General features: G+C 41.9%; 1 protein-coding gene and 15 non-coding genes across 16 annotated transcripts in view; 15 read left to right on the top strand and 1 right to left on the bottom strand.

Moving 5' to 3' along the window:
- The first annotated feature begins 122 nt into the window (after nucleotides 1-122).
- Nucleotides 123-194, top strand: trnae-uuc (transfer RNA glutamic acid (anticodon UUC)). Its single transcript has one exon. It is a non-coding gene; the product is annotated as a tRNA-Glu (tRNA).
- Nucleotides 195-283: 89 nt separating this feature from the next.
- trnae-uuc (transfer RNA glutamic acid (anticodon UUC)) lies at nucleotides 284-355 on the top strand. Its single transcript has one exon. It is a non-coding gene; the product is annotated as a tRNA-Glu (tRNA).
- An 89-nt stretch (nucleotides 356-444) lies between these two features.
- trnae-uuc (transfer RNA glutamic acid (anticodon UUC)) lies at nucleotides 445-516 on the top strand. The gene has a single exon. It is a non-coding gene; the product is annotated as a tRNA-Glu (tRNA).
- An 89-nt stretch (nucleotides 517-605) lies between these two features.
- Nucleotides 606-677, top strand: trnae-uuc (transfer RNA glutamic acid (anticodon UUC)). Its single transcript has one exon. It is a non-coding gene; the product is annotated as a tRNA-Glu (tRNA).
- An 89-nt stretch (nucleotides 678-766) lies between these two features.
- trnae-uuc (transfer RNA glutamic acid (anticodon UUC)) lies at nucleotides 767-838 on the top strand. The gene has a single exon. It is a non-coding gene; the product is annotated as a tRNA-Glu (tRNA).
- Nucleotides 839-927: 89 nt separating this feature from the next.
- Nucleotides 928-999, top strand: trnae-uuc (transfer RNA glutamic acid (anticodon UUC)). The gene has a single exon. It is a non-coding gene; the product is annotated as a tRNA-Glu (tRNA).
- An 89-nt stretch (nucleotides 1,000-1,088) lies between these two features.
- On the top strand, nucleotides 1,089-1,160 carry trnae-uuc (transfer RNA glutamic acid (anticodon UUC)). The gene has a single exon. It is a non-coding gene; the product is annotated as a tRNA-Glu (tRNA).
- An 89-nt stretch (nucleotides 1,161-1,249) lies between these two features.
- On the top strand, nucleotides 1,250-1,321 carry trnae-uuc (transfer RNA glutamic acid (anticodon UUC)). The gene has a single exon. It is a non-coding gene; the product is annotated as a tRNA-Glu (tRNA).
- An 89-nt stretch (nucleotides 1,322-1,410) lies between these two features.
- Nucleotides 1,411-1,482, top strand: trnae-uuc (transfer RNA glutamic acid (anticodon UUC)). The gene has a single exon. It is a non-coding gene; the product is annotated as a tRNA-Glu (tRNA).
- An 89-nt stretch (nucleotides 1,483-1,571) lies between these two features.
- Nucleotides 1,572-1,643, top strand: trnae-uuc (transfer RNA glutamic acid (anticodon UUC)). Its single transcript has one exon. It is a non-coding gene; the product is annotated as a tRNA-Glu (tRNA).
- An 89-nt stretch (nucleotides 1,644-1,732) lies between these two features.
- On the top strand, nucleotides 1,733-1,804 carry trnae-uuc (transfer RNA glutamic acid (anticodon UUC)). The gene has a single exon. It is a non-coding gene; the product is annotated as a tRNA-Glu (tRNA).
- An 89-nt stretch (nucleotides 1,805-1,893) lies between these two features.
- Nucleotides 1,894-1,965, top strand: trnae-uuc (transfer RNA glutamic acid (anticodon UUC)). Its single transcript has one exon. It is a non-coding gene; the product is annotated as a tRNA-Glu (tRNA).
- An 89-nt stretch (nucleotides 1,966-2,054) lies between these two features.
- On the top strand, nucleotides 2,055-2,126 carry trnae-uuc (transfer RNA glutamic acid (anticodon UUC)). Its single transcript has one exon. It is a non-coding gene; the product is annotated as a tRNA-Glu (tRNA).
- An 89-nt stretch (nucleotides 2,127-2,215) lies between these two features.
- Nucleotides 2,216-2,287, top strand: trnae-uuc (transfer RNA glutamic acid (anticodon UUC)). Its single transcript has one exon. It is a non-coding gene; the product is annotated as a tRNA-Glu (tRNA).
- Nucleotides 2,288-2,377: 90 nt separating this feature from the next.
- trnae-uuc (transfer RNA glutamic acid (anticodon UUC)) lies at nucleotides 2,378-2,449 on the top strand. The gene has a single exon. It is a non-coding gene; the product is annotated as a tRNA-Glu (tRNA).
- Nucleotides 2,450-17,038: 14,589 nt separating this feature from the next.
- uvrag (UV radiation resistance associated gene) overlaps nucleotides 17,039-26,155 on the bottom strand; it is a 28,097-nt gene continuing 18,980 nt past the window's right edge. The window contains exons 14-15 of the mRNA XM_088397897.1: nucleotides 21,411-21,502; nucleotides 17,039-19,109 (exon numbers count right to left, since the gene is read on the bottom strand). Coding sequence (XP_088254023.1) covers nucleotides 18,311-19,109; nucleotides 21,411-21,502 — 891 coding nt within the window. The 3' untranslated portion in view covers nucleotides 17,039-18,310. The remainder of the gene's footprint in view (nucleotides 19,110-21,410; nucleotides 21,503-26,155) is intronic.

Below are 26,155 nucleotides of genomic sequence, written 5' to 3'. Positions count from 1 at the left end.
CAGGTGGCCCGGGTTCAACTCCCAGCATGGGAGCTGTCACATTTGCTAAAAGAAACAATTTTACCCAACCCCTCTGCTGACTATTAAACTACTGACACAGTCAGGAATAGGAATTGTTACACTCCCATGTGGTCTAGCGGTTAGGATCCCTGGTTTTCACCCAGGTGGCCCGGGTTCAACTCCCGGCATGGGAACTGTCACTTTTGCTAAAAGAAACAATTTTACCCAACCCCTCTGCTGACTATTAAACTACTGACACAGTCAGGAACAGGAATCGTTACACTCCCTTGTGGTCTAGCGGTTAGGATCCCTGGTTTTCACCTAGGTGGCCCGGGTTCAACTCCCGGCATGGAAACTGTCACTTTTGCTAAAAGAAACAAGTTTACCCAACCCCTCTGCTGACTATTAAACTATTGACACAGTCAGGAATAGGAATTGTTCCACTCCCATGTGGTCTAGCGGTTAGGATCCCTGGTTTTCACCCAGGTGGCCCGGGTTCAACTCCCGGCATGGGAACTTTCACTTTTGCTAAAAGAAACAATTTTACCCAACCCCTCTGCTGACTATCAAACTACTGACACAGTCAGGAACAGGAATCGTTACACTCCCATGTGGTCTAGCGGTTAGGATCCCTGGTTTTCACCCAGGTGGCCCGGGTTCAACTCCCGGCATGGGAACTGTCACATTTGCTAAAAGAAACAATTTTACCCAACCCCTCTGCTCACTATTAAACTACTGACACAGTCAGGAACAAGAATTGTTACACTCCCATGTGGTCTAGCGGTTAGGATCCCTGGTTTTCACCCAGGTGGCCTGGGTTCAACTCCCGGCATGGGAACTGTCACTTTTGCGAAAAGAATTAAGTTTACCCAACCCCTCTGCTGACTAATAAACTACTGACACAGTCAGGAATAGGAATTGTTACATTCCCATGTGGTCTGGCGGTTAGGATCCCTGGTTTTCACCCAGGTGGCCCGGGTTCAACTCCCGGTATGGGAACTGTCACTTTTGCTAAAAGAAACAATTTTACCCAACCCCTCTGCTGACTATTAAACTACTGACACAGTCAGGAACAGGAATCGTTACACTCCCATGTGGTCTAGCGGTTAGGATCCCTGGTTTTCACCCAGGTGGCCCGGGTTCAACTCCCGGCATGGGAACTGTCACTTTTGCTAAAAGAAACAATTTTACCCAACCCCTCTGCTGACTATTAAACTACTGACAAAGTCAGGAACAGGAATCGTTACACTCCCATGTGGTCTAGCGGTTAGGATCCCTGGTTTTCACCCAGGTGGCCCGGGTTCAACTCCCGGCATGGGAACTGTCACTTTTGCTAAAAGAAACAATTTTACCCAACCCCTCTGCTGACTATTAAACTACTGACACAGTCAGGAACAAGAGTTGCTACACTCCCATGTGGTCTAGCGGTTAGGATCCCTGGTTTTCACCCAGGTGGCCCGGGTTCAACTCCCGGCATGGGAACTGTCACTTTTGCGAAAAGAAAAAAGTTTACCCAACCCCTCTGCTGACTAATAAACTACTGACACAGTCAGGAATAGGAATTGTTACATTCCCATGTGGTCTAGCGGTTAGGATCCCTGGTTTTCACCCAGGTCGCCCGGGTTCAACTCCCGGTATGGGAACTGTCACTTTTGCTAAAAGAAACAATTTTACCCAACCCCTCTGCTGACTATTAAACTACTGACACAGTCAGGAACAGGAATTGTTACACTCCCATGTGGTCTAGTGGTTAGGATCCCTGGTTTTCACCCAGGTGGCCCGGGTTCAACTCCCGGCATGGGAACTGTCATTTTTGCTAAAAGAAACAATTTTACCCAACCCCTCTGCTGACTATTAAACTACTGACACAGTCAGGAACAGGAATTGTTACACTCCCATGTGGTCTAGCGGTTAGGATCCCTGGTTTTCACCCAGGTGGCCCGGGTTCAACTCCCGGCATAGGAACTGTCACTTTTGCTAAAAGAAACAATTTTACCCAACCCCTCTGCTGACTATTAAACTACTGACACAGTCAGGAACAGGTATCGTTACACTCCCATGTGGTCTAGCGGTTAGGATCCCTGGTTTTCACCCAGGTAGCCCGGGTTCAACTCCCGGCATGGGAACTGTCACTTTTGCTAAAAGAAACAATTTTACCCAACCCCTCTGCTGACTATTAAACTACTTACACAGTCAGGAACAGGAATCATTACACTCCCATGTGGTCTAGCGGTTAGGATCCCTGGTTTTCACCCAGGTCGCCCGGGTTCAACTCCCGGCATGGGAACTGTCACTTTTGCTAAAAGAAACAAGTTTACCCAACCCCCTCTGCTGACTAATAAACCACTGACACAGTCAGGAACAGGACTTGTTGCACTCCCATGTGGTCTAGCGGTTAGGATCCCTGGTTTTCACCCAGGTGGCCCGGGTTCAACTCCCGGCATGGGAACTGTCACTTTTGCTAATAGAAACAATTTTACCCAACCCTTCTGCTGACTATTACACTACTGACACAATCAGGAAGAGGCATTGTCCCACTCCCATGTGGTCTAGCGGTTAGGATCGTTGGTTCTCACCCAGGTAGCCCGGGTTCAACTCCGGGCATGGGAACTGGCACTTCTGATCATAGAAACAATTTTACCCAACCCTTCTGCTGACTATTACACGACTGACACAGTCAGGAACAGGAGCTGTTCTACTCCCATTTCCTGTTCTTGAACCCTAACCCTAAACCCTAACCCTAACCCTAAACCCTAAATCCTAAATCTAACCCCAATCCTAACCCTAAACCCTAACCCTAAACCCTAACCCTAATTGGCACTTTTGCTATTAGAAACAATGTCCCAACCCAATAACATTGAACCAGCAAAAAGCACAACAAAACAACCACAGCCGCTAGACAACATGGGAGTGCAACATTTCCTGTTCTTGAACCCGAACCCTAACCCTAACACAAACCCTAACCCTAACCCTAACCACAGCAAGAGCAAGCCTAACCCTAAGCCTCAGCACAGCAAAAGCAAGCCTAAGCCTAACACAAACCCTAACCCTAACCCTAACCACAGCAAGAGCAAGCCTAACCCTAAGCCTCAGCACAGCAAAAGCAAGCCTAAGCCTAACACAAACCCTAACCCTAACCACAGCAAGAGCAAGCCTAACCCTAAGCCTCAGCACAGCAAAAGCAAGCCTAAGCCTAACACAAACCCTAACCCTAACCCTAACCACAGCAAGAGCAAGCCTAACCCTAAGCCTCAGCACAGCAAAAGCAAGCCTAAGCCTAACACAAACCCTAACCCTAACCCTAACCACAGCAAGAGCAAGCCTAACCCTAAGCCTCAGCACAGCAAAAGCAAGCCTAAGCCTAACACAAACCCTAACCCTAACCACACCAAGAGCAAGCCTAACCCTAAGCCTCAGCACAGCAAAAGCAAGCCTAAGCCTAACACAAACCCTAACCCTAACCCTAACCACAGCAAGAGCAAGCCTAACCCTAAGCCTCAGCACAGCAAAAGCAAGCCTAAGCCTAACACAAACCCTAACCCTAACCCTAACCACAGCAAGAGCACGCCTAACCCTAAGCCTCAGCACAGCAAAAGCAAGCCTAAGCCTAACACAAACCCTAACCCTAACCCTAACCACAGCAAGAGCAAGCCTAACCCTAAGCCTCAGCACAGCAAAAGCAAGCCTAAGCCTAACCCTAACCCTAACCCTAACCACAGCAAGAGCAAGCCTAACCCTAAGCCTCAGCACAGCAAAAGCAAGCCTAAGCCTAACACAAACCCTAACCCTAACCCTAACCACAGCAAGAGCAAGCCTAACCCTAAGCCTCAGCACAGCAAAAGCAAGCCTAAGCCTAACCCTAACCCTAACCCTAACCACAGCAAGAGCAAGCCTAACCCTAAGCCTCAGCACAGCAAAAGCAAGCCTAAGCCTAACACAAACCCTAACCCTAACCCTAACCACAGCAAGAGCAAGCCTAACCCTAAGCCTCAGCACAGCAAAAGCAAGCCTAAGCCTAACACAAACCCTAACCCTAACCCTAACCACAGCAAGAGCAAGCCTAACCCTAAGCCTCAGCACAGCAAAAGCAAGCCTAAGCCTAACACAAACCCTAACCCTAACCCTAACCACAGCAAGAGCAAGCCTAACCCTAAGCCTCAGCACAGCAAAAGCAAGCCTAAGCCTAACACAAACCCTAACCCTAACCCTAACCACAGCAAGAGCAAGCCTAACCCTAAGCCTCAGCACAGCAAAAGCAAGCCTAAGCCTAACACAAACCCTAACCCTAACCCTAACCACAGCAAGAACAAGCCTAACCCTAAGCCTCAGCACAGCAAAAGCAAGCCTAAGCCTAACACAAACCCTAACCCTAACCCTAACCACAGCAAGAGCAAGCCTAACCCTAAGCCTCAGCACAGCAAAAGCAAGCCTAAGCCTAACACAAACCCTAACCCTAACCCTAACCACACCAAGAGCAAGCCTAACCCTAAGCCTCAGCACAGCAAAAGCAAGCCTAAGCCTAACACAAACCCTAACCCTAACCCTAACCACAGCAAGAGCAAGCCTAACCCTAAGCCTCAGCACAGCAAAAGCAAGCCTAAGCCTAACACAAACCCTAACCCTAACCCTAACCACAGCAAGAGCAAGCCTAACCCTAAGCCTCAGCACAGCAAAAGCAAGCCTAAGCCTAACACAAACCCTAACCCTAACCCTAACCACACCAAGAGCAAGCCTAACCCTAAGCCTCAGCACAGCAAAAGCAAGCCTAAGCCTAACACAAACCCTAACCCTAACCCTAACCACAGCAAGAGCAAGCCTAACCCTAAGCCTCAGCACAGCAAAAGCAAGCCTAAGCCTAACACAAACCCTAACCCTAACCCTAACCACAGCAAGAGCACCCCTAACCCTAAGCCTCAGCACAGCAAAAGCAAGCCTAAGCCTAACACAAACCCTAACCCTAACCCTAACCCTAACCACAGCAAGAGCAAGCCTAACCCTAAGCCTCAGCACAGCAAAAGCAAGCCTAAGCCTAACACAAACCCTAACCCTAACCACAGCAAGAGCAAGCCTAACCCTAAGCCTCAGCACAGCAAAAGCAAGCCTAAGCCTAACACAAACCCTAACCCTAACCCTAACCACAGCAAGAGCAAGCCTAACCCTAAGCCTCAGCACAGCAAAAGCAAGCCTAAGCCTAACACAAACCCTAATCCTAACCCTAACCACACCAAGAGCAAGCCTAACCCTAAGCCTCAGCACAGCAAAAGCAAGCCTAAGCCTAACACAAACCCTAACCCTAACCCTAACCACAGCAAGAGCAAGCCTAACCCTAAGCCTCAGCACAGCAAAAGCAAGCCTAAGCCTAACACAAACCCTAACCCTAACCCTAACCACAGCAAGAGCACGCCTAACCCTAAGCCTCAGCACAGCAAAAGCAAGCCTAAGCCTAACACAAACCCTAACCCTAACCCTAACCACAGCAAGAGCAAGCCTAACCCTAAGCCTCAGCACAGCAAAAGCAAGCCTAAGCCTAACACAAACCCTAACCCTAACCCTAACCACAGCAAGAGCAAGCCTAACCCTAAGCCTCAGCACAGAAAAAGCAAGCCTAAGCCTAACACAAACCCTAACCCTAACCCTAACCACAGCAAGGGCAAGCCTAACCCTAAGCCTCAGCACAGCAAAAGCAAGCCTAAGCCTAACACAAACCCTAACCCTAACCCTAACCACAGCAAGAGCAAGCCTAACCCTAAGCCTCAGCACAGCAAAAGCAAGCCTAAGCCTAACACAAACCCTAACCCTAACCACAGCAAGAGCAAGCCTAACCCTAAGCCTCAGCACAGCAAAAGCAAGCCTAAGCCTAACACAAACCCTAACCCTAACCCTAACCACAGCAAGAGCAAGCCTAACCCTAAGCCTCAGCACAGCAAAAGCAAGCCTAAGCCTAACACAAACCCTAACCCTAACCACAGCAAGGGCAAGCCTAACCCTAAGCCTCAGCACAGCAAAAGCAAGCCTAAGCCTAACACAAACCCTAACCCTAACCACAGCAAGAGCAAGCCTAACCCTAAGCCTCAGCACAGCAAAAGCAAGCCTAAGCCTAACACAAACCCTAACCCTAACCCTAACCACAGCAAGAGCAAGCCTAACCCTAAGCCTCAGCACAGAAAAAGCAAGCCTAAGCCTAACACAAACCCTAACCCTAACCCTAACCACAGCAAGGGCAAGCCTAACCCTAAGCCTCAGCACAGCAAAAGCAAGCCTAAGCCTAACACAAACCCTAACCCTAACCCTAACCACAGCAAGAGCAAGCCTAACCCTAAGCCTCAGCACAGCAAAAGCAAGCCTAAGCCTAACACAAACCCTAACCCTAACCACAGCAAGAGCAAGCCTAACCCTAAGCCTCAGCACAGCAAAAGCAAGCCTAAGCCTAACACAAACCCTAACCCTAACCCTAACCACAGCAAGAGCAAGCCTAACCCTAAGCCTCAGCACAGCAAAAGCAAGCCTAAGCCTAACACAAACCCTAACCCTAACCACAGCAAGGGCAAGCCTAACCCTAAGCCTCAGCACAGCAAAAGCAAGCCTAAGCCTAACACAAACCCTAACCCTAACCACAGCAAGAGCAAGCCTAACCCTAAGCCTCAGCACAGCAAAAGCAAGCCTAAGCCTAACACAAACCCTAACCCTAACCCTAACCACAGCAAGAGCAAGCCTAACCCTAAGCCTCAGCACAGCAAAAGCAAGCCTAAGCCTAACACAAACCCTAACCCTAACCCTAACCACAGCAAGAGCAAGCCTAACCCTAAGCCTCAGCACAGCAAAAGCAAGCCTAAGCCTAACACAAACCCTAACCCTAACCCTAACCACAGCAAGAGCAAGCCTAACCCTAAGCCTCAGCACAGCAAAAGCAAGCCTAAGCCTAACACAAACCCTAACCCTAACCCTAACCACAGCAAGAGCAAGCCTAACCCTAAGCCTCAGCACAGCAAAAGCAAGCCTAAGCCTAACACAAACCCTAACCCTAACCACAGCAAGAGCAAGCCTAACCCTAAGCCTCAGCACAGAAAAAGCAAGCCTAAGCCTAACACAAACCCTATCCCTAACCCTAACCACAGCAAGAGCAAGCCTAACCCTAAGCCTCAGCACAGCAAAAGCAAGCCTAAGCCTAACACAAACCCTAACCCTAACCCTAACCACACCAAGAGCAAGCCTAACCCTAAGCCTCAGCACAGCAAAAGCAAGCCTAAGCCTAACACAAACCCTAACCCTAACCCTAACCACAGCAAGAGCAAGCCTAACCCTAAGCCTCAGCACAGCAAAAGCAAGCCTAAGCCTAACACAAACCCTAACCCTAACCCTAACCACAGCAAGAGCAAGCCTAAACCTAAGCCTCAGCACAGCAAAAGCAAGCCTAAGCCTAACACAAACCCTAACCCTAACCCGAAACCCTAACCCTAGCCCCTAACCCAAACCCTAACCCTAATGGGAATTGGCACTTTTGCTATTAGAAACAATGTTCCAACCCATTAACATTGAACCAGCAAAAAGCACAACAAAACATCCACAGCCAATTCTGATAACGTATTCACATGTGTTTCCAATAATAAGTGGCAGTAAATCAGGGTTAGAGTTGACTCTGCTAAGGCCGCCAAAACATCAGAAGATGTAGATATGAATCTGGAAAAGTCAATATTAGTCAGATAGGAGATATGAGGACAGAGACATCTCCAGATCTGTGCAGAGGCCCTCAGGACTTTTCAACCTAGGCCCCGCCCTCATCCCTCATCTATTTAACTGAGTTTGTACTCTGTGCTATCTAATCGATCTCATCTGCACTGGTGATGTTGGGCTGCTCCCTGCTCGCCCAGCTGCCTGCTCAGGAATCCACGTACTACCTTTTCTCCCAGTTCCTCCAGTTCTGACCCACTCAGTCCACTGAAACTGGAACCGAGACAGACCATTGTGAGCAGCAATTTTCAATTTAGAAAATATTGATCCAGCTGGAAAGCGGACATTTTTTCTGCCAATATTTGAGCGAATTTAGTGTATTGTTTATAGAATCAACATTCATGCAGACATTCTGTTTAAGGTACAGAATGTAAGAAGGCAGATCTCCAACTCCATAAAGCTGTAGTTACAGTTTGCCAGTTTTCTTGAAGTCCTTTATTGCTTTCCAACCGAGCCAATTAATTTGATGTATTTTTCTACACTCACCCAAAACACTCAGTTCTTATCCAGGGAAACATTTATCAACACAGGAATAGTAAATGCCTAACATAATCGGCAAAGAACATAGTGTAATGTATCTGCTGAGAGCATATGTACTCAAACCACAGACTTTAAGTGAAAGGTTATTTCCCAACACTTCCTTTAAATGAGGTCTTTTTGGAGAGCAGATTATGATTTAAATTTCCTATTGATAATAAATTTGAGGAAAGACATCAACTAAAACTTGGCGTTGTGGAAATAATATCTCTTCTCTAATATTAAAAGTTCAGTACGACTGAATTATCCTTAAGCAATGAGACTTTGAGAATCGTTGTGCTCAACCAACAAACACATTTAGAGGCTGGCATAGAAAATAAATTCTTCTTACAGCTCATAGCTTGTTATCTGTATTTGGAAGCTACAAAATGTCATAAAATCAACTCATATAACAAAGAAATTGTTGGCAAGCTCCTTTCAGTGAGAGGGCAAAGAGTACACAAATTATGTTGAGCTTGAACATGTGTTTGCTGGCAGTCGCTGTAAAAATTCCTCTTACATTGTTATGTGCATCACCCAGAATCAAAATGAAATAACTTCCATGTTGTCATCTTACTTCTTGTCACGCCCGGACTGACCATAGGGAGAACTGGGAGTTAGGGTTTAAAGCTAGGGTTAGGGTTTCAAAGTAGGGTTCATACAAGAGTTAGGGTTTCAAACTAGGGTAGAGATTTTGATTTGTTTTTCCGGTACCGCCCACAACAAAACCCAAAGAATGATTGTGTGCATGTATATGTACACAAATGTGTTTTGCTTGTGCCCATGCAAGGCCAGGGTGGCCTGGTTACATAACTGACTCCTGGCCTGAAAAAATCTCCCAGTCCGGCCCTGCTTCTTGTTCCTATAGAAAGGAAACTGGTTCGTTCCATTTAAGGGATAATGAATTAATTGGATATTTGATAGCCATTAATGGCAGTGAATGCATTAAAGAACATTTCAGTCAGGCCAAAAACCTTCTGATGAAGGATCCTCCAAATGTTTGCAGTCCTGCCACCCCTTAAATTTAAATAATTGTTTTACTCTACTAAAAATAGCATCGAAGCGTTTGGTAATAAAAGCATCAATAGAAACACCACATACACATTTTTGACCATGCGTTGACGTCTGAATAACATTATGAACTTACTCCAGCTGGTAATGATGAAGCAGAAAATGGAGGCAACATGACACCTCAGCATAATAACAGTGACATGTGGAAATATAGCTGGAATGAGAAAAGTGTTTCTTTACTAACCTCTGCAACATAATACAGCAAAATTGTGAAAACTGTCCTCATGTTTTTTCAGCTAACATACGCAACCGCATTTTTTTACTTTCCTGTTCGCTCAGCCTCATTATTTGCTTCTAATCAGATTATAATAAGACACAGTGTTGGTTTACAGTCGATGTGTGACTTACATGCATTTTGTCAGATCATCAGCGAACACTCATTTCGCTCCTCGCTATTTCATCATTTTTCACAACAGGCCAAAGAAACATTTGATTAAATGCATCAGTCTTTTTCCAGGAATCTTAAATGAACGTTAAATACGACACACGCTATTGCCGCCGCAAATTAAAGTGACATTTATTCAACTTTGCCTTCAACAGACCTTTTTTTCACTGCAACAAAATCCAACAATATTAGCGGGGAAATATGAAGGATTTTTCCACTTCCCAAATGGTTTATTATGAGTTACATGAATTTGAGTTTACATGCCTGAAAAGGAGCTTTGTAACAGCTGCATGGCGGCACACTGTGCTCTATTTCTGATTTGGCCATTTATAACCCAAAAGTATACTTTTGGGTTAGCCGCAGGTAATGCGTGTTTTCTCTATTGCACACTGTTATATTATATGTATCACTTGTTGAAATATGCTTCCGCTCCGTGTGCTTTTTCATCCCGTGCAGGTTAAAACCCGGCCTTATCCAGATGGATAGTCGTAATATTGTGAAGGAAATTCTTGCTGAAACATTTAACCCCAAATGTTTTTACACAAAGAGACCAACACTGTTTGTTGGCATTTACCGGCGTCAAAATTTTATCTCATCCTTCCTTTCCTTGCAGTTGGTGATAAGCAAAGTGACCAGCCAACCTTGGGAGCAGTCCAATTAGTCAATAGAAAACAAGGAAGCTGTGTTCTTTGGCTACGGCATCATCATGGAAACATCAACTTACACACTGTCACATGTGTGTATGGTATCATCACCTGCCATGACAGCACCTCCACCAACATGTTTATGTTGTGGCATCTGACATTCTGGTCCAACTTTTAAGACTAACAAACTCAAAACTGTCAGACTATTGCACATTCAGCCAACTCCCTAATAATTGCTACATAGACTTGTGTAGTCGGGTTGTTCCCAAGTTACCATCTCATGTTACAATCCCGATATTTGATATATGGTGTTAAACACAACTGAGAATGATGATGTTTTTTGTTTTTTTTTTGGCTGAGAGAATTGCTGTGAAGCTACAAACATTAAATTATTAAATATTATATATGAAGTGTAGCTGTGAAGCTACAAATATTAAATATTATATATAATATATTATATATAAATATTAAAGCTACTGTGAAGCTACAAATATTAACTAGACTTCATATCAAATATTAAATTATTAAATATTATATATGAAGCGTAGCTATGAAGCTACAAATATTAAATTATTAAATATTATATATATTATATTATATATAAATATTAAGTATTAAAGCTACTGTGAAGCTACACATATTAACTAGACTTCATATCAATTATGCATTTAATTGTGAAGATGCTAAATTGATCAATTTGACAACAAATATTACTATTACGAATGTTGAAATCTGGAAACTAGACCAATAATATGATTAGAAGTGAAAGTTTGTGAAATTTAAAAGGCCTTCTTATAGTTTTAGTCACACACACACACACACATAACACACACACACATTAATGTCATAATAGCACCGTTTTGGCGTTGGGGAGCTCAGTATCCATTTCAAGCAAAAAAAATGGACTGGCAGTGTGAAAGCGAAATCTGTGGATTGTCTCTGATCTTTCATTACAAAGACAAAAGACAGAATCACTTGGGGACTAAACAATATACAGCCTGACATCTATGTTCCGAGAAGAAAATTAGTTAATAAATGTAACACACATGCAAATTGACGCCGGTCAAGATCGATAATAATTACAAAGCTAATGGTTGTGCAGAGTAGTGAGTCTGTGTGTGGGGAGTTCCCTTGCTACATTCACTGGCAGCAATAAACTTGTAACTTCATGCCTACTAAATTATCTGCGTTTGACTGTAATGTATTTGTAAAATGTTGGCAGGCCTCACGAAATGAATCAAGCTGCCAGAAATGTGGAAGACATTTTATTCATTTCTGGATTGAAAGATTCAAGTCCAAAATCTAACTGGTTCCAAGGGCTTAATGTTGCTACCGCGTTGCAGCTAAATTAATCATTTATTGACTAAATGCTACTTTAAAAGCCAAGAACTTGAGCCAGAATGGCCAGTGGCCAATGTTGTAATGTCTGGAAATTAAAGACTCCTAATAAAAGAGACTGGGTTGTTGTTTTTAATAATGCATGGGGTATTTTTTTTTTTTGGGGGGGGGGGCTTCTTGCACTGTGAAAATGGCTGCTAATCAGGAGAAAACTTATAAAAATGTCCCTAGAGTGAAAAGGAAAAAAAAAAGTAGGCCTATTTGTTCGCAATCTGCTTTGGTGGAAGTTAGTCAAAGGTCAAAGACCACTCTAAAACCGAGCCACACTGCTCCTGGATCCGACCAAGCAATTTCTCAGATCTACACAATTTCCCCTAGACTTTCTGGAAATATCCATTTTTTTGCATCTATTCCATGTTCCTAAGTCTATGCACAGTACTTAAAGATCCCACAAACCAAAAATCTTGTGTCAAAGGTCAAAGACCACCCTCCAACCGAGCCACACTGCTCCTGAATCCGACCAAGCAATTTCTCAGATCTACACAATTTTCCCTGGACTTTCTGGAAATATCAGTTTCTTTGCATCTATTCCATGTTCCTAAGTCTATGCACAGTACTTTAAGATCCCACAAACCAAAAATCTTGTGTGAAAGGTTTCTTGAATGACTTCTTGGGAGTGATCGCAGGCTAGAAATGCTGCCAACTGGTGGAAAAAAAAATTCTGATGTCTCTCGGTCCTGTTAAGAAACTGGACCTCGAGGCCCTCTGGAATAACAACGAAAGCTCGCAGCGAAAATAATCCTCCCCACATACAATAGGGGAGTATGTGGACTTTGTCTCCGACACAGCTCTGAAAAATGTGCCGAGTGATAAGAACACTGCCCACTTTATCATAAAAAACAAGGATACCGGTCTCAGTGAACAGGCTTACCAGACTATCCATCTGACTTCCTGGCAGCCGAAGGCTCTGACGGCATTCATCACACAACTCGAGCAAGTAACAGAAACCATGCTGAAGGTCCTGAGCGGCCATTGCGATTAGAAGCAGCAGGCATAACAAACATTGTTGCCATGGTGACCGTATATATATCTTGGTGAAACAATACTGCTTTGTGGTAGAATGATTTGACTTGAACATATGTGTCAGAAAATGATAGTATTCTTCCTTCTCATGTACAGAAAAATATTTGTCTGGAAGGAAAAACTGGAAGTTTACTGGGAATCATTTTCGGACTTTCTCAGGTTAGAAAGAATTTTACATACGTCTCAAATGAAGACTGATGTGTTCCGTTCAAATAAAACATTTTTCATCGACCCATAATGTTCTGGCTAATCCAAATAAAATTATTCATTGTAAAACATTGATGTCACATTCACACGACATTTTAATTAAAAAAGGGGGAGAGAAATTGGGTGGAAGTAGCAAGGGAAAGAGTAATGTCATAGTTTGGGAAGGTCCCCAAATGAATTGCGTTTCTGCCACGGAAATTTGCCCAAAGGGGAAAAACAGTGGTGGACAAATTCCCAAAGGTTCCTGTGAGTTCATGATGTACGAGGAACTGGAGTTAATGTACATTGATGGGCTTGAAAATTCCTCCCCTAAAACCCCATCTGGTGCTCTCAGAGTGAAAAATACATCAAAACAAACCTCAAAAGCTACGGTGGCACCTCTAAGGTCAAATACAATTTGTTCTGCGATGGATGTCGGTTGACCTCTAATTTGTTCGAATTTGCAACTGTTTATTTTTTCCTTAGGAAATATTGACAAATTAATCATCCTTTCCAAGGTCAAAATGTCATTTTTTTTTTAGCTCTACAGGCAAGGCGTTGTTGACTTAATTCATTGTACTTGAGACGCGTGTACTGCTTTCCCGTTGTGTAACAAGTTCCATTTTATGATCTATGGTTGTCATATTTTTTTTTCACCTCATCTTATTTTTTTAATTTATTATTTATTATTATTTATTATTTATTATTATATATTATTTATTTTTTTTTCTCTATAATTGTTTAATATAATAAATATAATAAAATATACGCAATAAGCATAAATACAAAAATATAATAAATAATAATAAATAAATATAATAAAATATAATACATTTAAGTCACAGTTTCCATGGGTGGCAAAACAGTAGTGCAACACTCCTTTTTCCAAAACAGACATAAAAAGCGATAGTGACGTAAACTCGCTAGATTGTTCCATGGTGTGTTGTATGAACACAATTAAGGAGTCCAGCACTCCTTTGGAAAGATCCATTTTGCAAGAATCCCTCCAAGCAAGAATTTTGATTAACCCTTTATTCTCGTTGCCCATGATTAAGACAACACTAACTGAGGTCATTGCTTTAATCTGGAAATGCAGTTACGAAAGTGTTTGAAGGCAAAGAACCAAATACAGCTCCACAAGCATGATGTAATATCTATTTGAGCTCCCAGAATGCCTGGCACGGTTCTCGCCTAAAAATGTGCCAAAAAGTACATTGTTGGTCTCATGAGGGCAGAAACCGGGTGGAGAATAAACACCTCATGGATTCCGTTTAAATCATTTGCAAGCCCAGGTTACTCAGAGAGACAAAGCTAAAACAATAATAAAAAAAAAAAATCACGTTAGTCATGTGAGATATGAACATGGAGAACAGAAAGGATGCCGAGAATGACGACATGGCTGAATGCCATTTGGACGTGGGGGGCTATTAATTCCGTGTAGGTCCTGTAATTTTGAATAAATTATGGTTTTAATACTGCACATAAAGTAAATCTGCATACAGTAAACGGGTACTGCAGACAGTGTTCCGCTTGAATCGCCCACTTTCCATTACGACAGTTACCCGTGGAGCCAGCAGGACAATCTTCTCATTGACGTGCTTTGCCCCAAGCAACTATCTGGAAAGTTTTCCTCTGCTAACATTGTCTTGCTCACATACACACACACAATGCCTGGATCCAAAAAAGCCTGGATGCACCTGTGACGCACGAGATGAGACAATTGCATACATGAGGTCATTAGTGAGGAGAGTTTTTAAACAACCTTGAAGATTTCCCTTCTAAATGCTGCTATTTCAGTGATAGTGCCCATGTGTGCCCCATTATCACACAGCTACGATTTGGCTAAGGCAACGGTACGTAACTGCATTCTTGATGGGCCAAAAAAAAACACGAGTTAAAAAAAAAAGTCTGTGTAGTGAATTGTAGTCATAGCTTCTTTCGGAGGGCCATTCTGACTGTCAACCCAAATAAATGTATGAGCACCTCATATTATATACAGTAAAAGCTACAAAACAAACTGACAAATACCTCGTTTTCAAATCAGACGAGCAAAAATTGGTCAAATATTTAAAAAAAAAGATATTAAAAGTGAAGACAATTTGCAATTCTAGTAATGACACACGAATTTGACGCACAATTTGTCTTCGCAGGCCACATAAAATGATGTGGCGGGCCGTATCTGGCCCCCGGGCCTTGAGTTGGACACCTGTGATCTATATGTTAATTTTCTTTTCGTTAATTTAAGTTTCGGCTGTAACTGAGAAGCCCATCCAATACAGAAGGTGCAAATTCCAAGGCACATATACAACAAAAGAAAATATTCTCTAACTGGAATTTTCTAATTGATGCAAAACCATTTTAGGGGTCAAAATCGTGTGGTTAAAGTTTTTTTTTTTTTTTGTCAATGATATTGTGACTAATTTCGAGCCACATATGGTTCGGTATCCTCAAGCCATGTAATTAATTACAATCGTAGGAAGAGCCAGGAAAATGAATCAAGGTTCAAGGTCGACTTTACATATCACAAATAGAAAACAAAATATTTTAATAGAAAAAGTCCAGATAAGGAAAATTGATATTTTACAGCCTTACTGGGTTCAATACAGTATACAGGACTGTCTCAGAAAATTAGAATATTGTGATCTTTAGTTTCTGTAATGCAATTAAAAAAAAAAAAATTATTAATAAAAGGCTTGCAATATTTCAGTTAATTTGTAATGAATCCAGAATGTACGACTTTTTTTTTTAAATTGCATTACAGAAAATAATATTCAAATTTTCTGAGACAGTCCTGTATTATTATAATTGAAGAGGCAGTTCAACATTATGCGTTGAGAAGTGCGATCATGACCATGATTAGGGGCACCGACGGTTTTTCCTCACAAACACATTGAAAATGGGCTTGAAGCCAGAAAGAGTAGACGTGATGTAATTCATAAAAACACATTGACTTCAAAAACGTGTACTTGTATAAAGGAGGGGGAAAAAACATCATCCGGTACAAATCTAAGCTTTCCGTTAAGTACCTTTTCTTATTGTTCGTGATGGTCAGCTGCAGGCACAATGTTTTTGTGCTCCATTGTGTCGAACAATATCTCAGGTGTGTCATCCATCCTCTTCCAGAACATTAGAAAGTCCTCAAGCATGAATTTGCAACACAATTGTCACACGAGTGTGATGACATCATTGCTCTTCAGTTGAGCTCATTTGTTTGCTTGATTTATTGCTGGAAATAACTTCGGCAGACATCATTTCATGAGGCTCCTGCAACATGTGGAAAATGGGTCAGGGAAAGGTTTGGCCACAAAGTGAAATTTTTTTTTTATTGCTGCAACACTATTGAGGTGACTGGGATTTTATCCAAATAGTCCAGTTTAGGAGATGGTTTCCACAGCTGAGCCAAGATCCAGCTCACTGTCGACCGTCCAAGTGGCGATCCAGAGCGGGCCAAGTTGAGTGGAAACATCTAGGTCTGGACTTTTGACTGGACACTGGAGCTGTGGAGTCTCCCTCACCCCTTGTAATTTTTTTCCCGAGACACCTTTTTAATCCAGCTTGTTGCCGCTGTATGAGGTCCCAACTTGCTAATGAATGACAAACTATTTTGGAGCTCTGTGTTGACTTTCCACCAAAGTTGGGTGCTCGCCAAAGCACATGCTTGACTCAAGCGCACTTTTGTCCCTGCCCATGCGATATATAAGACTTGGTCAGATAAATTTTTTTAAATACAATTGAAAATGACATCTCTATTGAATAAATCCAATAAAGAAACGCCATCTTTAAGCACATTGCTTATAGATGAAGCTTGAAGAAGAAAAGGTTGCGATTGAGCAGTGAAACAAATTTTGCATCATTTATTATCTTAGTTTGAACTTTCTCATCGCAGTGTTTCATAATTCAGAGCAATAATGCACCGTGGTAAAAGTGTGAGCATGTCCCCTAGCAATAATTTAGAAGCATGTCAAGATCAAAAGATTCTCTGATATTAAACTGAGCTGGATGGGGGGGAGACAAAAATGACCAGTCAAGTTAAAAAAAATAGATAAATAAGCAGATTACATTAAAAAAAAAAAAAAGCATACGCGAATGGACTGCAAGTCTTTAATAACAAAAAGAAACCCATACAAAAGTATATGTACATGGTTACTTATTCAAATATCTTGCAGTTTATGGAAATGATCATAATACGGTTCATCTTGTCAATTTATATACAATAACTGTCTATTCGGACAGGACTCGAGCAGAAATGAAACGAGGGCTGCCAGCGAAAAAACTGCGGCTGTCCACAATCAGGACCAACACAAATTGGTTGAGATATAATTTAACAATATACATCGGTTTTAATTTAGGGGCTATAACACAATTTATTTGGGGGAAAAAAACAACATTGTGCGACATAAATAGATATTTTTTCTGAACACCAGTGCAAGAAAGTATTCAGACCACTGAGATGAAATCTCAGATGAATGAATTGAGATATTTTATATCACACTTGTAAATAGATCATGAGTGTGATTTTACAACCAATTACAGACATGTCTAACCACAACATTTAAGGTCTATTAAATATGAATCAGTGTAATTTTGATTAATGTCAAGACAGGGGAAGTATGACATTTAAAAAAAAAAAAAAAAAAGACAATCATGATGGTCCAGTGAGGTCATCAGGCGGGCAGGTTGCCATGTCTGCACTTTTTGTTGTTGCCGCAACTGGTTGAATATGCAAATATCAAATTTCCCATAATTGACCACATTCCTAAAGATCAATTTATTGATTACTATGCCGATCAAGTCCACATGATGGACAATGGATTACTAGCAGTTGACTGAGATCAACAATGTGTTATGTGCCGATGAATTTGAGCAGAGCGATAACTATGAAGCATGCAAAAACTTGCCTGGTGGAGACCAAACCTGAGGTATGTTAGTATGAAAAGCAGATTGTGACATTCTGCAGTTGCATCTTCTAAGACATGATTACAGGTTACATGATGAGTGAATGTTTCTTATTTAGAAGATGGGAATGGTGCCGTTTATACAAAACACTAGTTCAAAGAAAATGTGACTCTTATTGAGCTTGAATTATTTTCTGAATAAAAACAATATTGAATTATCAGTATTATTGGATCCATTGGTAAAATATATTAATGCCAGCTGTAAAAAAAAAAAAAAAAAAAAAGCCAGCTCTTCCAATACTTGCACTGCATTTCATTTGAAAATATGCTATGGAATTTTTTTTATACTGTAATAAGTGCAAATTGGTCGTTAATCTAGAACATCTCCACCGATCTCCCCTCACTCCCTCAGCTCTGACCAAAATCCTTGTGCAAGTCTATTCCTCATCCATCTGCCTTTCTTCTCACTTGTCTGAGTTTTTACGCGGTCGACGGAAGCTGGACATATTCTCATTCAGTGCGTAGATACGTCTGGAGAACTCCTCAAAGCCAGCCACATCCAGCTCCCCCAGCACCTGCTCATCACATTCCACAGCTACCGCTTGGTCCACGGGGATGCAGCGGTAGTCTTCCATGGTGGTTTCCTCGGCGAGCTCTAAACCCACTCGTAGTCCCATTCCCAGGGCCAGGTTGGTGGCCTCGGTGCCCATGATCTCCTCGGCTCGCTCCACTGAGCAGCACGGACCGGGACCTGGAGTCGGACCTGTCGCCTGTCCTGGTACCAAAGAGCCATTCATGACACCTGTGTGCTGACTTGCATCCACAGGATTGTCTTCCAGTGTAGAAGAGCTACAGGGCTTTTGCTCTTCAGTCTCATTTTTGTGGACATCTTGAGAAGTGCTGTTGTGTATCTCCACCTCAGCGGTTGCATCTCCATCCTGCCCAATCTCTTTTTCCTCCTCTTTGGCTTCGGTGCTCTCGGTGAGGTCAAGCGAGGCCATATTGGCATCCAGAGAGGAAGACAAGAGTTTCGGCGAAGATGATTGCATTGTTTGGGCTGTGGTGGTCGGCGCCTCCCCCACGGCCACGGCATAACCGGGCGGAGGTTTTGTTTTGTATTTGTCAGCTTCAGAGCTCGCTCTCTTCCTCAGGCCCCGATCCGGGGAGCTGGTGTGCCGCGGCTTGGTCACGTCCGAGGCAGTAGGCACGCCGAGGTGAGACTTGGCTGGCATTGGGATGGAGCTGGAAACGTGGTGTCGGTCACTGTGGACGAAGGAAACACACCAACTCAGCAATTGTGGTCAAATTTCAAGATGCCCAGATAGAGACGGTAAATTGGGTTCTGTTTCTGATCCAGGGTAGTGACAGCTGCATCTCTTCGCTTCCCTACATTTGTGAGCCTGCACTTTTGCTGTCATCCACAAGTGCACAGCAGGCACTCGCCCAAGTATGCCAGACATTTTCCGCTGTAACAGATAACAGACCCACAATATGAAACAGCCCACCTCGCCCGAGTAGCGAAGCCATAAATTAACTTAAATGGGCCCTCCCTTTTCTGATAGGCATGGCCATTTATAATACACCAGGCCTCCTTATTCGGACCCTTCTGCTTGCTCTTAAGTGAGTTCAAAAGGTCAAAAAGATTCTCTTTGTGATCTCAGAAGATTCATGTTGGCTACTGAATTGCTTTACTGTTTTCATTTAGGAATGTCCCACATAAATTGAAGGCCCTTTTTTTTTTTAAGAATATTGGAGCACATGTTGAGTGTGTACTTGTTTGATGGATGGTTTCACCATCGAGCATATGGCGGACGATTTTAAAAAGGACCCTGACAGTGACCTTGAAATCCTGCTTAAGAGAGTGCGGACATGCAGGACAATTTTGAAGAAGCTTACAAATGCCTTTCCACTTCTATGAGATACTTGTCATACATCACAATGCCTTGGATGAAAATCATTGCAGTCCTTCAGCCTCTGCTGGACTTTCCTATCCTGGAACTTTCATTTTGGCCCTCCTACGGTTTTGCTTACTAATAAAGAACAGCAATGAAAACAAAATTTCTTTGCTGAAGTTAAAAAATAAATAAATAAATAAAAGCACTGACAATAAGAGAAGTTGAACGGCAGCCCATTCCATTATCTGGCTCTTCAAATCGTATCATGCACTCATTTTAACTAAGACCATTTAAATCAAATTCCGGGGAAAGGAATGAGGACAGATGTCACATGGAGTCAGATATTGTTTTGAGAATTGGGAAAATGTATTTCAGACTCAGTCAGATATGGAATTCTAAAGCTTGTGCTCGAATCGAAACTTGTCGTCATGGCAAGGTGAGTAGCTGAGTTGATTAAATATTCAGTTTGATAACTTAACTTGCCTAATGTTTATTTTACTAGCAGTCTAATCAACTTAACTGCACAACTATAATTTCTTTGCCAAGATCATCAACCTAAAAACTGATAGCCTGAACCAGAAATAGGCCTCACTTTCAAGATTTTTGCCCCCCCCTCTTCCTATCTCACATATTTGTAAAAAAACAAAACAAAAAAAGAATTAAAGACCTTTGCATGAGCCACTTCCTGTTACAGAACCAAGGTTTTGCTCCAAAGCAAACAATGGAAGATACGACTTTGTTGTTGTTGAAAAAAATCCCAAAGTAACTTTGAGATAAAACATGAATAAAAATGTGATATGAGCATTTCCAAAAACACTAATAAGGTTCATGTGATAAATGTTCTGTACTATTTTCTACTTTTTGAACTTCAGATGGCGAACGTAACAACATTCCTGAAAACCAAATTACATGAGCGGTGGGGGGTTAAGTTTTTGGCAAAAATTGTGTCTAATTTAGATATATTATAGTTCATGAGGGAGGTTTTAAAGTTCTTGGCAAACATTTTAAATTGCATTTTTATCAGGCCGCCGGAGTAGCTCAACTTTGAGTTCTAGTGTGCAAGACTCTGGCCTGCAAACCATGTAAGTAGCTTCATCTAATTTTCTTGTACTTGTCAAAACCTGCGGCCAAAGTAGCGGCAGGCCAGTGTGAAAGCTTTTTAATGGCCAACATGTGTTTATTGCACCAGGAGGAGAAAGTCTTGATTGAGCAGTTGACATGGGAATTAGTATTGAGTTTTGTTCCTGTTCTCTCACACATGCACGCACACACACACACTAAATAAAATGCATGCTTTGATCAAATCTAACTTTGGGCCCTTCCACTTCCCATTAGGAGGTAATCAGAAGAAGGGCCATTTTGTGAGCACTAACTTTTGATGGATTCTCTTCTTTCAAAACAAAAGATTATTCAATTAATGTGTGTAATACGTTTTGGAGGTCTCGGGGAGGGAAGCGGAGATGAAAGACAGCTTTGTGCTCGGAAGGGCGGTGGAGTCGTCAACAACAAAATTTCATTTAGATGCTTTGCAGGTTTTTTTTGCGAAGATAGAAACAGCATGGATGCAGTCAAGCATCTCACATATTTGTAAGGACAAATAGAGTGAATAATAATTCACAGAAAAGGTCAGATTTTCGGGAAAAGATGATGACGGCTCTTTTGGTCTTACCATCGGACAAGCAAGCCATGTTCCAGAAAGTTCTTCAGATTGGGTAGTGTTTGCTGTAGGTCTGGGGTGGTCAAGCCGTGTTGATATCTCAGCTGCAAAAAAAAAAAAAAAAAAATGAACCACAAGCAACACACCACTGTGTTCTGACATTATCTCCCATTCGACACATTCCTTCACCTTGACCCAGTTCTTCTCTTTACATTATATCTGATATGAGGTCATGAGTAAGGTGTAGGGAGACATTGGGTGGCAAGAAAAAACAAATACACTGCTTTCAAAAGAAAAAAAAAAGCCACCAACACTTGAGAATCAAGCCGACACTTGCCAGGTTTATTTGCTCGATATTACAGAGCAGGATAAGCGCATCATGTCACACATTTGGAATAAATCCAAAGGGCCACACATGATACTGTTCCAGCTGACATGCGTTCTTTCCACTCAGTTACCATAGCAACACCTCTTCCTCTTTACATCCACACTCCAATATTGATTGATGCTATTTAATAGGCTGCTGTTGGAGGAAAAAGTTTTGAAATTATTTATCTGGGTCTTATTTTATAACAAAAATTGTGGATTTTAAACACAAGTGTGTGGATTCTTTTTTTTTTTAAACTTCAACGATCAATTGGCAACTAAATTATTGTTTAGTATTTATTTATTAAATTAAATTGATTAAATAATGATTTTTGACAATGTGACGTTGGAATAATACCATGTTTTTCAAATCTGGTAGCACATTTGGGTGTTAGCAGTGTCACTTGTATCCATTGGGGCACATCTCCAAAATGGCCCGAGTGTGTAGCATGTCTTCAGGGAAGGTATAACGTAGATCAAAAAAATATGTCAAAGTGTGGAGGGGATCATACCAAAAAAAAAAAAAAGCTCAGGATAATTCCACTTGAGACCCCCAGTCATTTCTAGTTTCCCTTCCATTCATTTTGGTGATGTACGTTCGAACCCTTTTCATTCGTACATGTCCATATGTGTGCACGAGTGATCTTTCAAACTGCCCACAGGATTTTTTGTAAGGGGGCTAACCAGATCGCGGTGAGAAATTCCCATGTCCCATTGAGTAAAAATGTAAGGTGAGAGCTTCTAGTTGGAGAAAGGGTGGAGTGGGGGCTCCCACTGGCTCTTTCACATGATGACATAGTGAAACAGATCCGTCCAGGACTCCTCATGGTTGATCACATCTTTGTGTCTCAACACCTTCCCTGTTTAGTTATTCAGTGAATTTCACTCAGGAGCCTCCGCAACTTGTGTGGTAGGCAATCAGCCGGTATGGCCGTGAGTGTTTGAGTGAACAACGGGCCTGATTTGACTCATCGTGATTACAAAGTCGAGTAATAATCCAAGAACTCTGCGGTGTATACAGAACATTCCTACCAATCTACTCCACAGATATAAACACAGAGGCAACAGTCAGCGGTAACTTTACAGTACGTGCCACCCGCCCGATCTGCCCGTTGGCCACGAGCTCCGTGCTCTAAACAATAAGAGCCTGGCTTCTGCCACGTATTACCGTTTCCCCCTGTGTCACTCTCAATCAGCCCGAGATCCAAATGTGAATGTGGGCGGGCTGAACGGAACTTTGAGGTTAATTGCTGATGATGTGGAGAAGCAGAAGGAGGCCCAGTAACAAAGCATATGCTTGCATCTTCACTTAAGATGGACCAAAGGGCAATTCCTGGGTGAGATTTTCATGTTGCATTTGATATGTCAAGAGGTTTCAACATAAGGCAACAAATCAGACTGAATTGCACATGTTCAATGATGACCTTTGCCCACGGGGGCGTTTTAATAGTGCATAGATTTCTGAAACCCCAGGGAAGACAATCAAGAGTGCATTAGATCCAACAGCTTATAGCAAAGCCAGGTGTTCCTTCAATGACTATCCTTCTGGTCAAGGACCATGGGCTTTACCAAGACATGATATGAGCTAGTGGAAACTTTTGCCTGCAATATTTCAGCAATGTACAAAAACAAAGAGATCATTGGGTCGTGCACTACTAAGGCAACCATCTTGGATGAGGTATCCTAATGAATATACATACAGTGTGCCGTATTTTCCGGACTATAAGGCGCACCTAAAAACCTAAAATTTTCTCAAAAGCCGCCAGTGCGCCTTATAGTCCGGTGCACCTTATATATGGACCAAATTCCTAAATCTAAACTGGCCCGAAGCATTGTGTCATGAAATCAATCATAAGTTGCCCGCTGAAGACTATGAATCATGAATTAAAAAGACTATGGATCGTTATTTTGTGATTATAAAGTAATTTGTTGTGTCTGAAGTTGAAATAAAAAAGATAAAATGGAGAATGATTTGATTTGGATTAAAAATCTGACATGATGCATTAATGGTGCGCCTTATAGTCCGGTGCGCCTTATATAAGGACAAAGTTTTAAAATGCGCCATTCATCGAAGGTGCGCCTTATAGTCCAGTACGCCTTATAGTCCGGAAAATACGGTAAAGCTGAAAAGTACTGAAAACCCAATATATTTTTGTCCAGAAATCTTGAAGCAGTTATCTTTTTTTTTTTTAATACACGACAGTATCATCAAATCCATAGGTAAGGGCCATAGGCCATACGATCTTCCTCAACAGATGAAATGTAAGTCTTTTGAAATGATCAGCAAGCACGTAACAAGGTATATATATTTAGAAAAATTCTTCTTCATTTCGTGCACTGTGCCCTTTAACACCCGTTGTTCTCCCCTTCTTTTTATGGTAATGTAACACAGGTGTGGTGTATTCATTGAACCCGTCTGAGTCAAAATTCAAACCAGATTGTTCAGTCGCATATCTTGTCGTTACACTTCACAAAGTATCATATTGCCGTCAAACTCAGTCTGCAGATTTACATAATTATGAGGAAGGTTGCGTGAGATTAATTGTAGGAGAGCTGTACAATGAGGTCTGTTGTGATTGTTTTTCTGTTGTTGTTTTTCAAACTCATTGGATTTAAGCCACAATCACTCAAGGTTATTGTAACCTCAGGGTTATTACTCTCACCAAAAAGAGACATTGGTGGTGAGCGACGGCAGCCAAGTAACCCGAAACCAACGCGGCCCATGTAAAGTCACAACACTGAGGTCAACTTCCTGTTTGCAAAATTGGCACACCACGTTGTCATCAATCCTCCATGGCAGCCCTCTAAAGTCTTATGTCTCAATGAGGCACCCCTTTGAGAATATGCTAAATAAGTTCTTTGTAGTTTTCATTTCAAAGCATGCGCTACTACTTCTCACAGTAAGCCACTTTTTTTTACTAAATCAAGTGTTTGAAAACGGCCGGGAAACATCAATTTTATATTTGGAGTGCATTGCAAACAGCAGCTGATTCCGTCAATTATATTGAGATCTAACGATCAACATGAAATTAGCCTTGAGAAGCTTTTGGAAGAGAAATATTGCGGTATACCTACAAGGGAATACTATTTTTATGCACGTGCAGTATTTCCATAAGGCCCCTATGAAAATACGGAGATATACGGAGGATGTATGTATATATGGTTTGTGGGCAGGTGCCTATCCTGGATTCATGCTGCTTTCATTCTAACCTCCCTGTGAATGGCTTAGATTATTTTTCTTTCTATATTTTGGAGCTTCATGACTGGCAGTTGCTATTAGCATTAGCAAAGAAGTCAACCGGATAAAGTTGTTCTTGTCAATTAGAGTAACATATTCGAGCGTGGCCAAATTCCCATGTGAAGTATTAACTGCATTTGCTTGCAATCAGATAAGGAGAGGTCCTGTAATCTGTGATTAGATTTGGGGATCCAAGATCAGAAAGTCCTCCGACTCGGTTTGTTACGGGCCTTTTGATTTGTTTGTATTGAAAACAACGGCGAGATTTTCTCCTTTATTCCCAGTAGCAGGATTGAAACATATGCTAAAGCCGAAGCACATTAACATATCATGTTAGTCAGTAATGCGAAGAAGCTTCACTTTTCCTACTGAAGACACAACAAGAAAATAATGCAACTATTTTTTTTAAGCAATCTAAAAAAAGCCAAAGACTGATCAAGAGATGGGGGAAAATTTCACAATTATATTAAATACAAATAACTGACAGCCTTGTTGTCTGGAGAGCCTTAATTTGAGCTGAACAAAAAGTAAATTGTAAGATGCATTATAATGAGTGAAAATTATATTAAAAGGAAATATAGCCTTAACTGTCTTTGCATTTCTTTTTCCGCGTAATCTTTCTTTCTTCTCTGAAAAGTGAGTCATGAAACGCAAGACTCAGCTGGACACAGAAAGGGAAACCTGGAATAGTTCAACGGTCCAGAAAAATCTTGCTAAGGCTGTCAAGCCCCACCTTTTCCTCTCAGAAGTAGTGAAAATGGTGATAAATGCTTCAGACATTCCAAGGTAGATCTCTCTTCCAGGAGCAATGCTTTAGGGATCAAATAGCACATTGTTTTGTTGTTTCCCACATACGTACCCAACGGGAGTTCCTGGGAACAAAGTCAACCCACTTGGTGAAGTATCTGTCCAATTCATTGCTTATATCTGATAATAAATTTGAATAGAACTCAAAACACTCCAAAGGGGAAGATGCAAGATGAACCCAAATGTCATCAAACCAGGATGGAGGCCTAAAGACAAGGTCGTTCCTTCTTGGTCATTTCCAAGTTAAGATCAGCAACTTTGCAAGTAACCTAACTAGGAACTCTAATAACTTCTATTTCTGCTTGTTTCCACACCCAGTAACCTCTTACTAGGCTTCCCTAAGAGT

This window comes from Syngnathus floridae, chromosome 15 (genome assembly GCF_059516105.1).
Source record: "Syngnathus floridae isolate MCC-2025c chromosome 15, RoL_Sflo_1.0, whole genome shotgun sequence".
In the NCBI taxonomy this organism is placed as follows: Eukaryota; Metazoa; Chordata; class Actinopteri; order Syngnathiformes; family Syngnathidae; genus Syngnathus; species Syngnathus floridae.
This window is presented reverse-complemented; position numbering and strand designations above follow the sequence as displayed.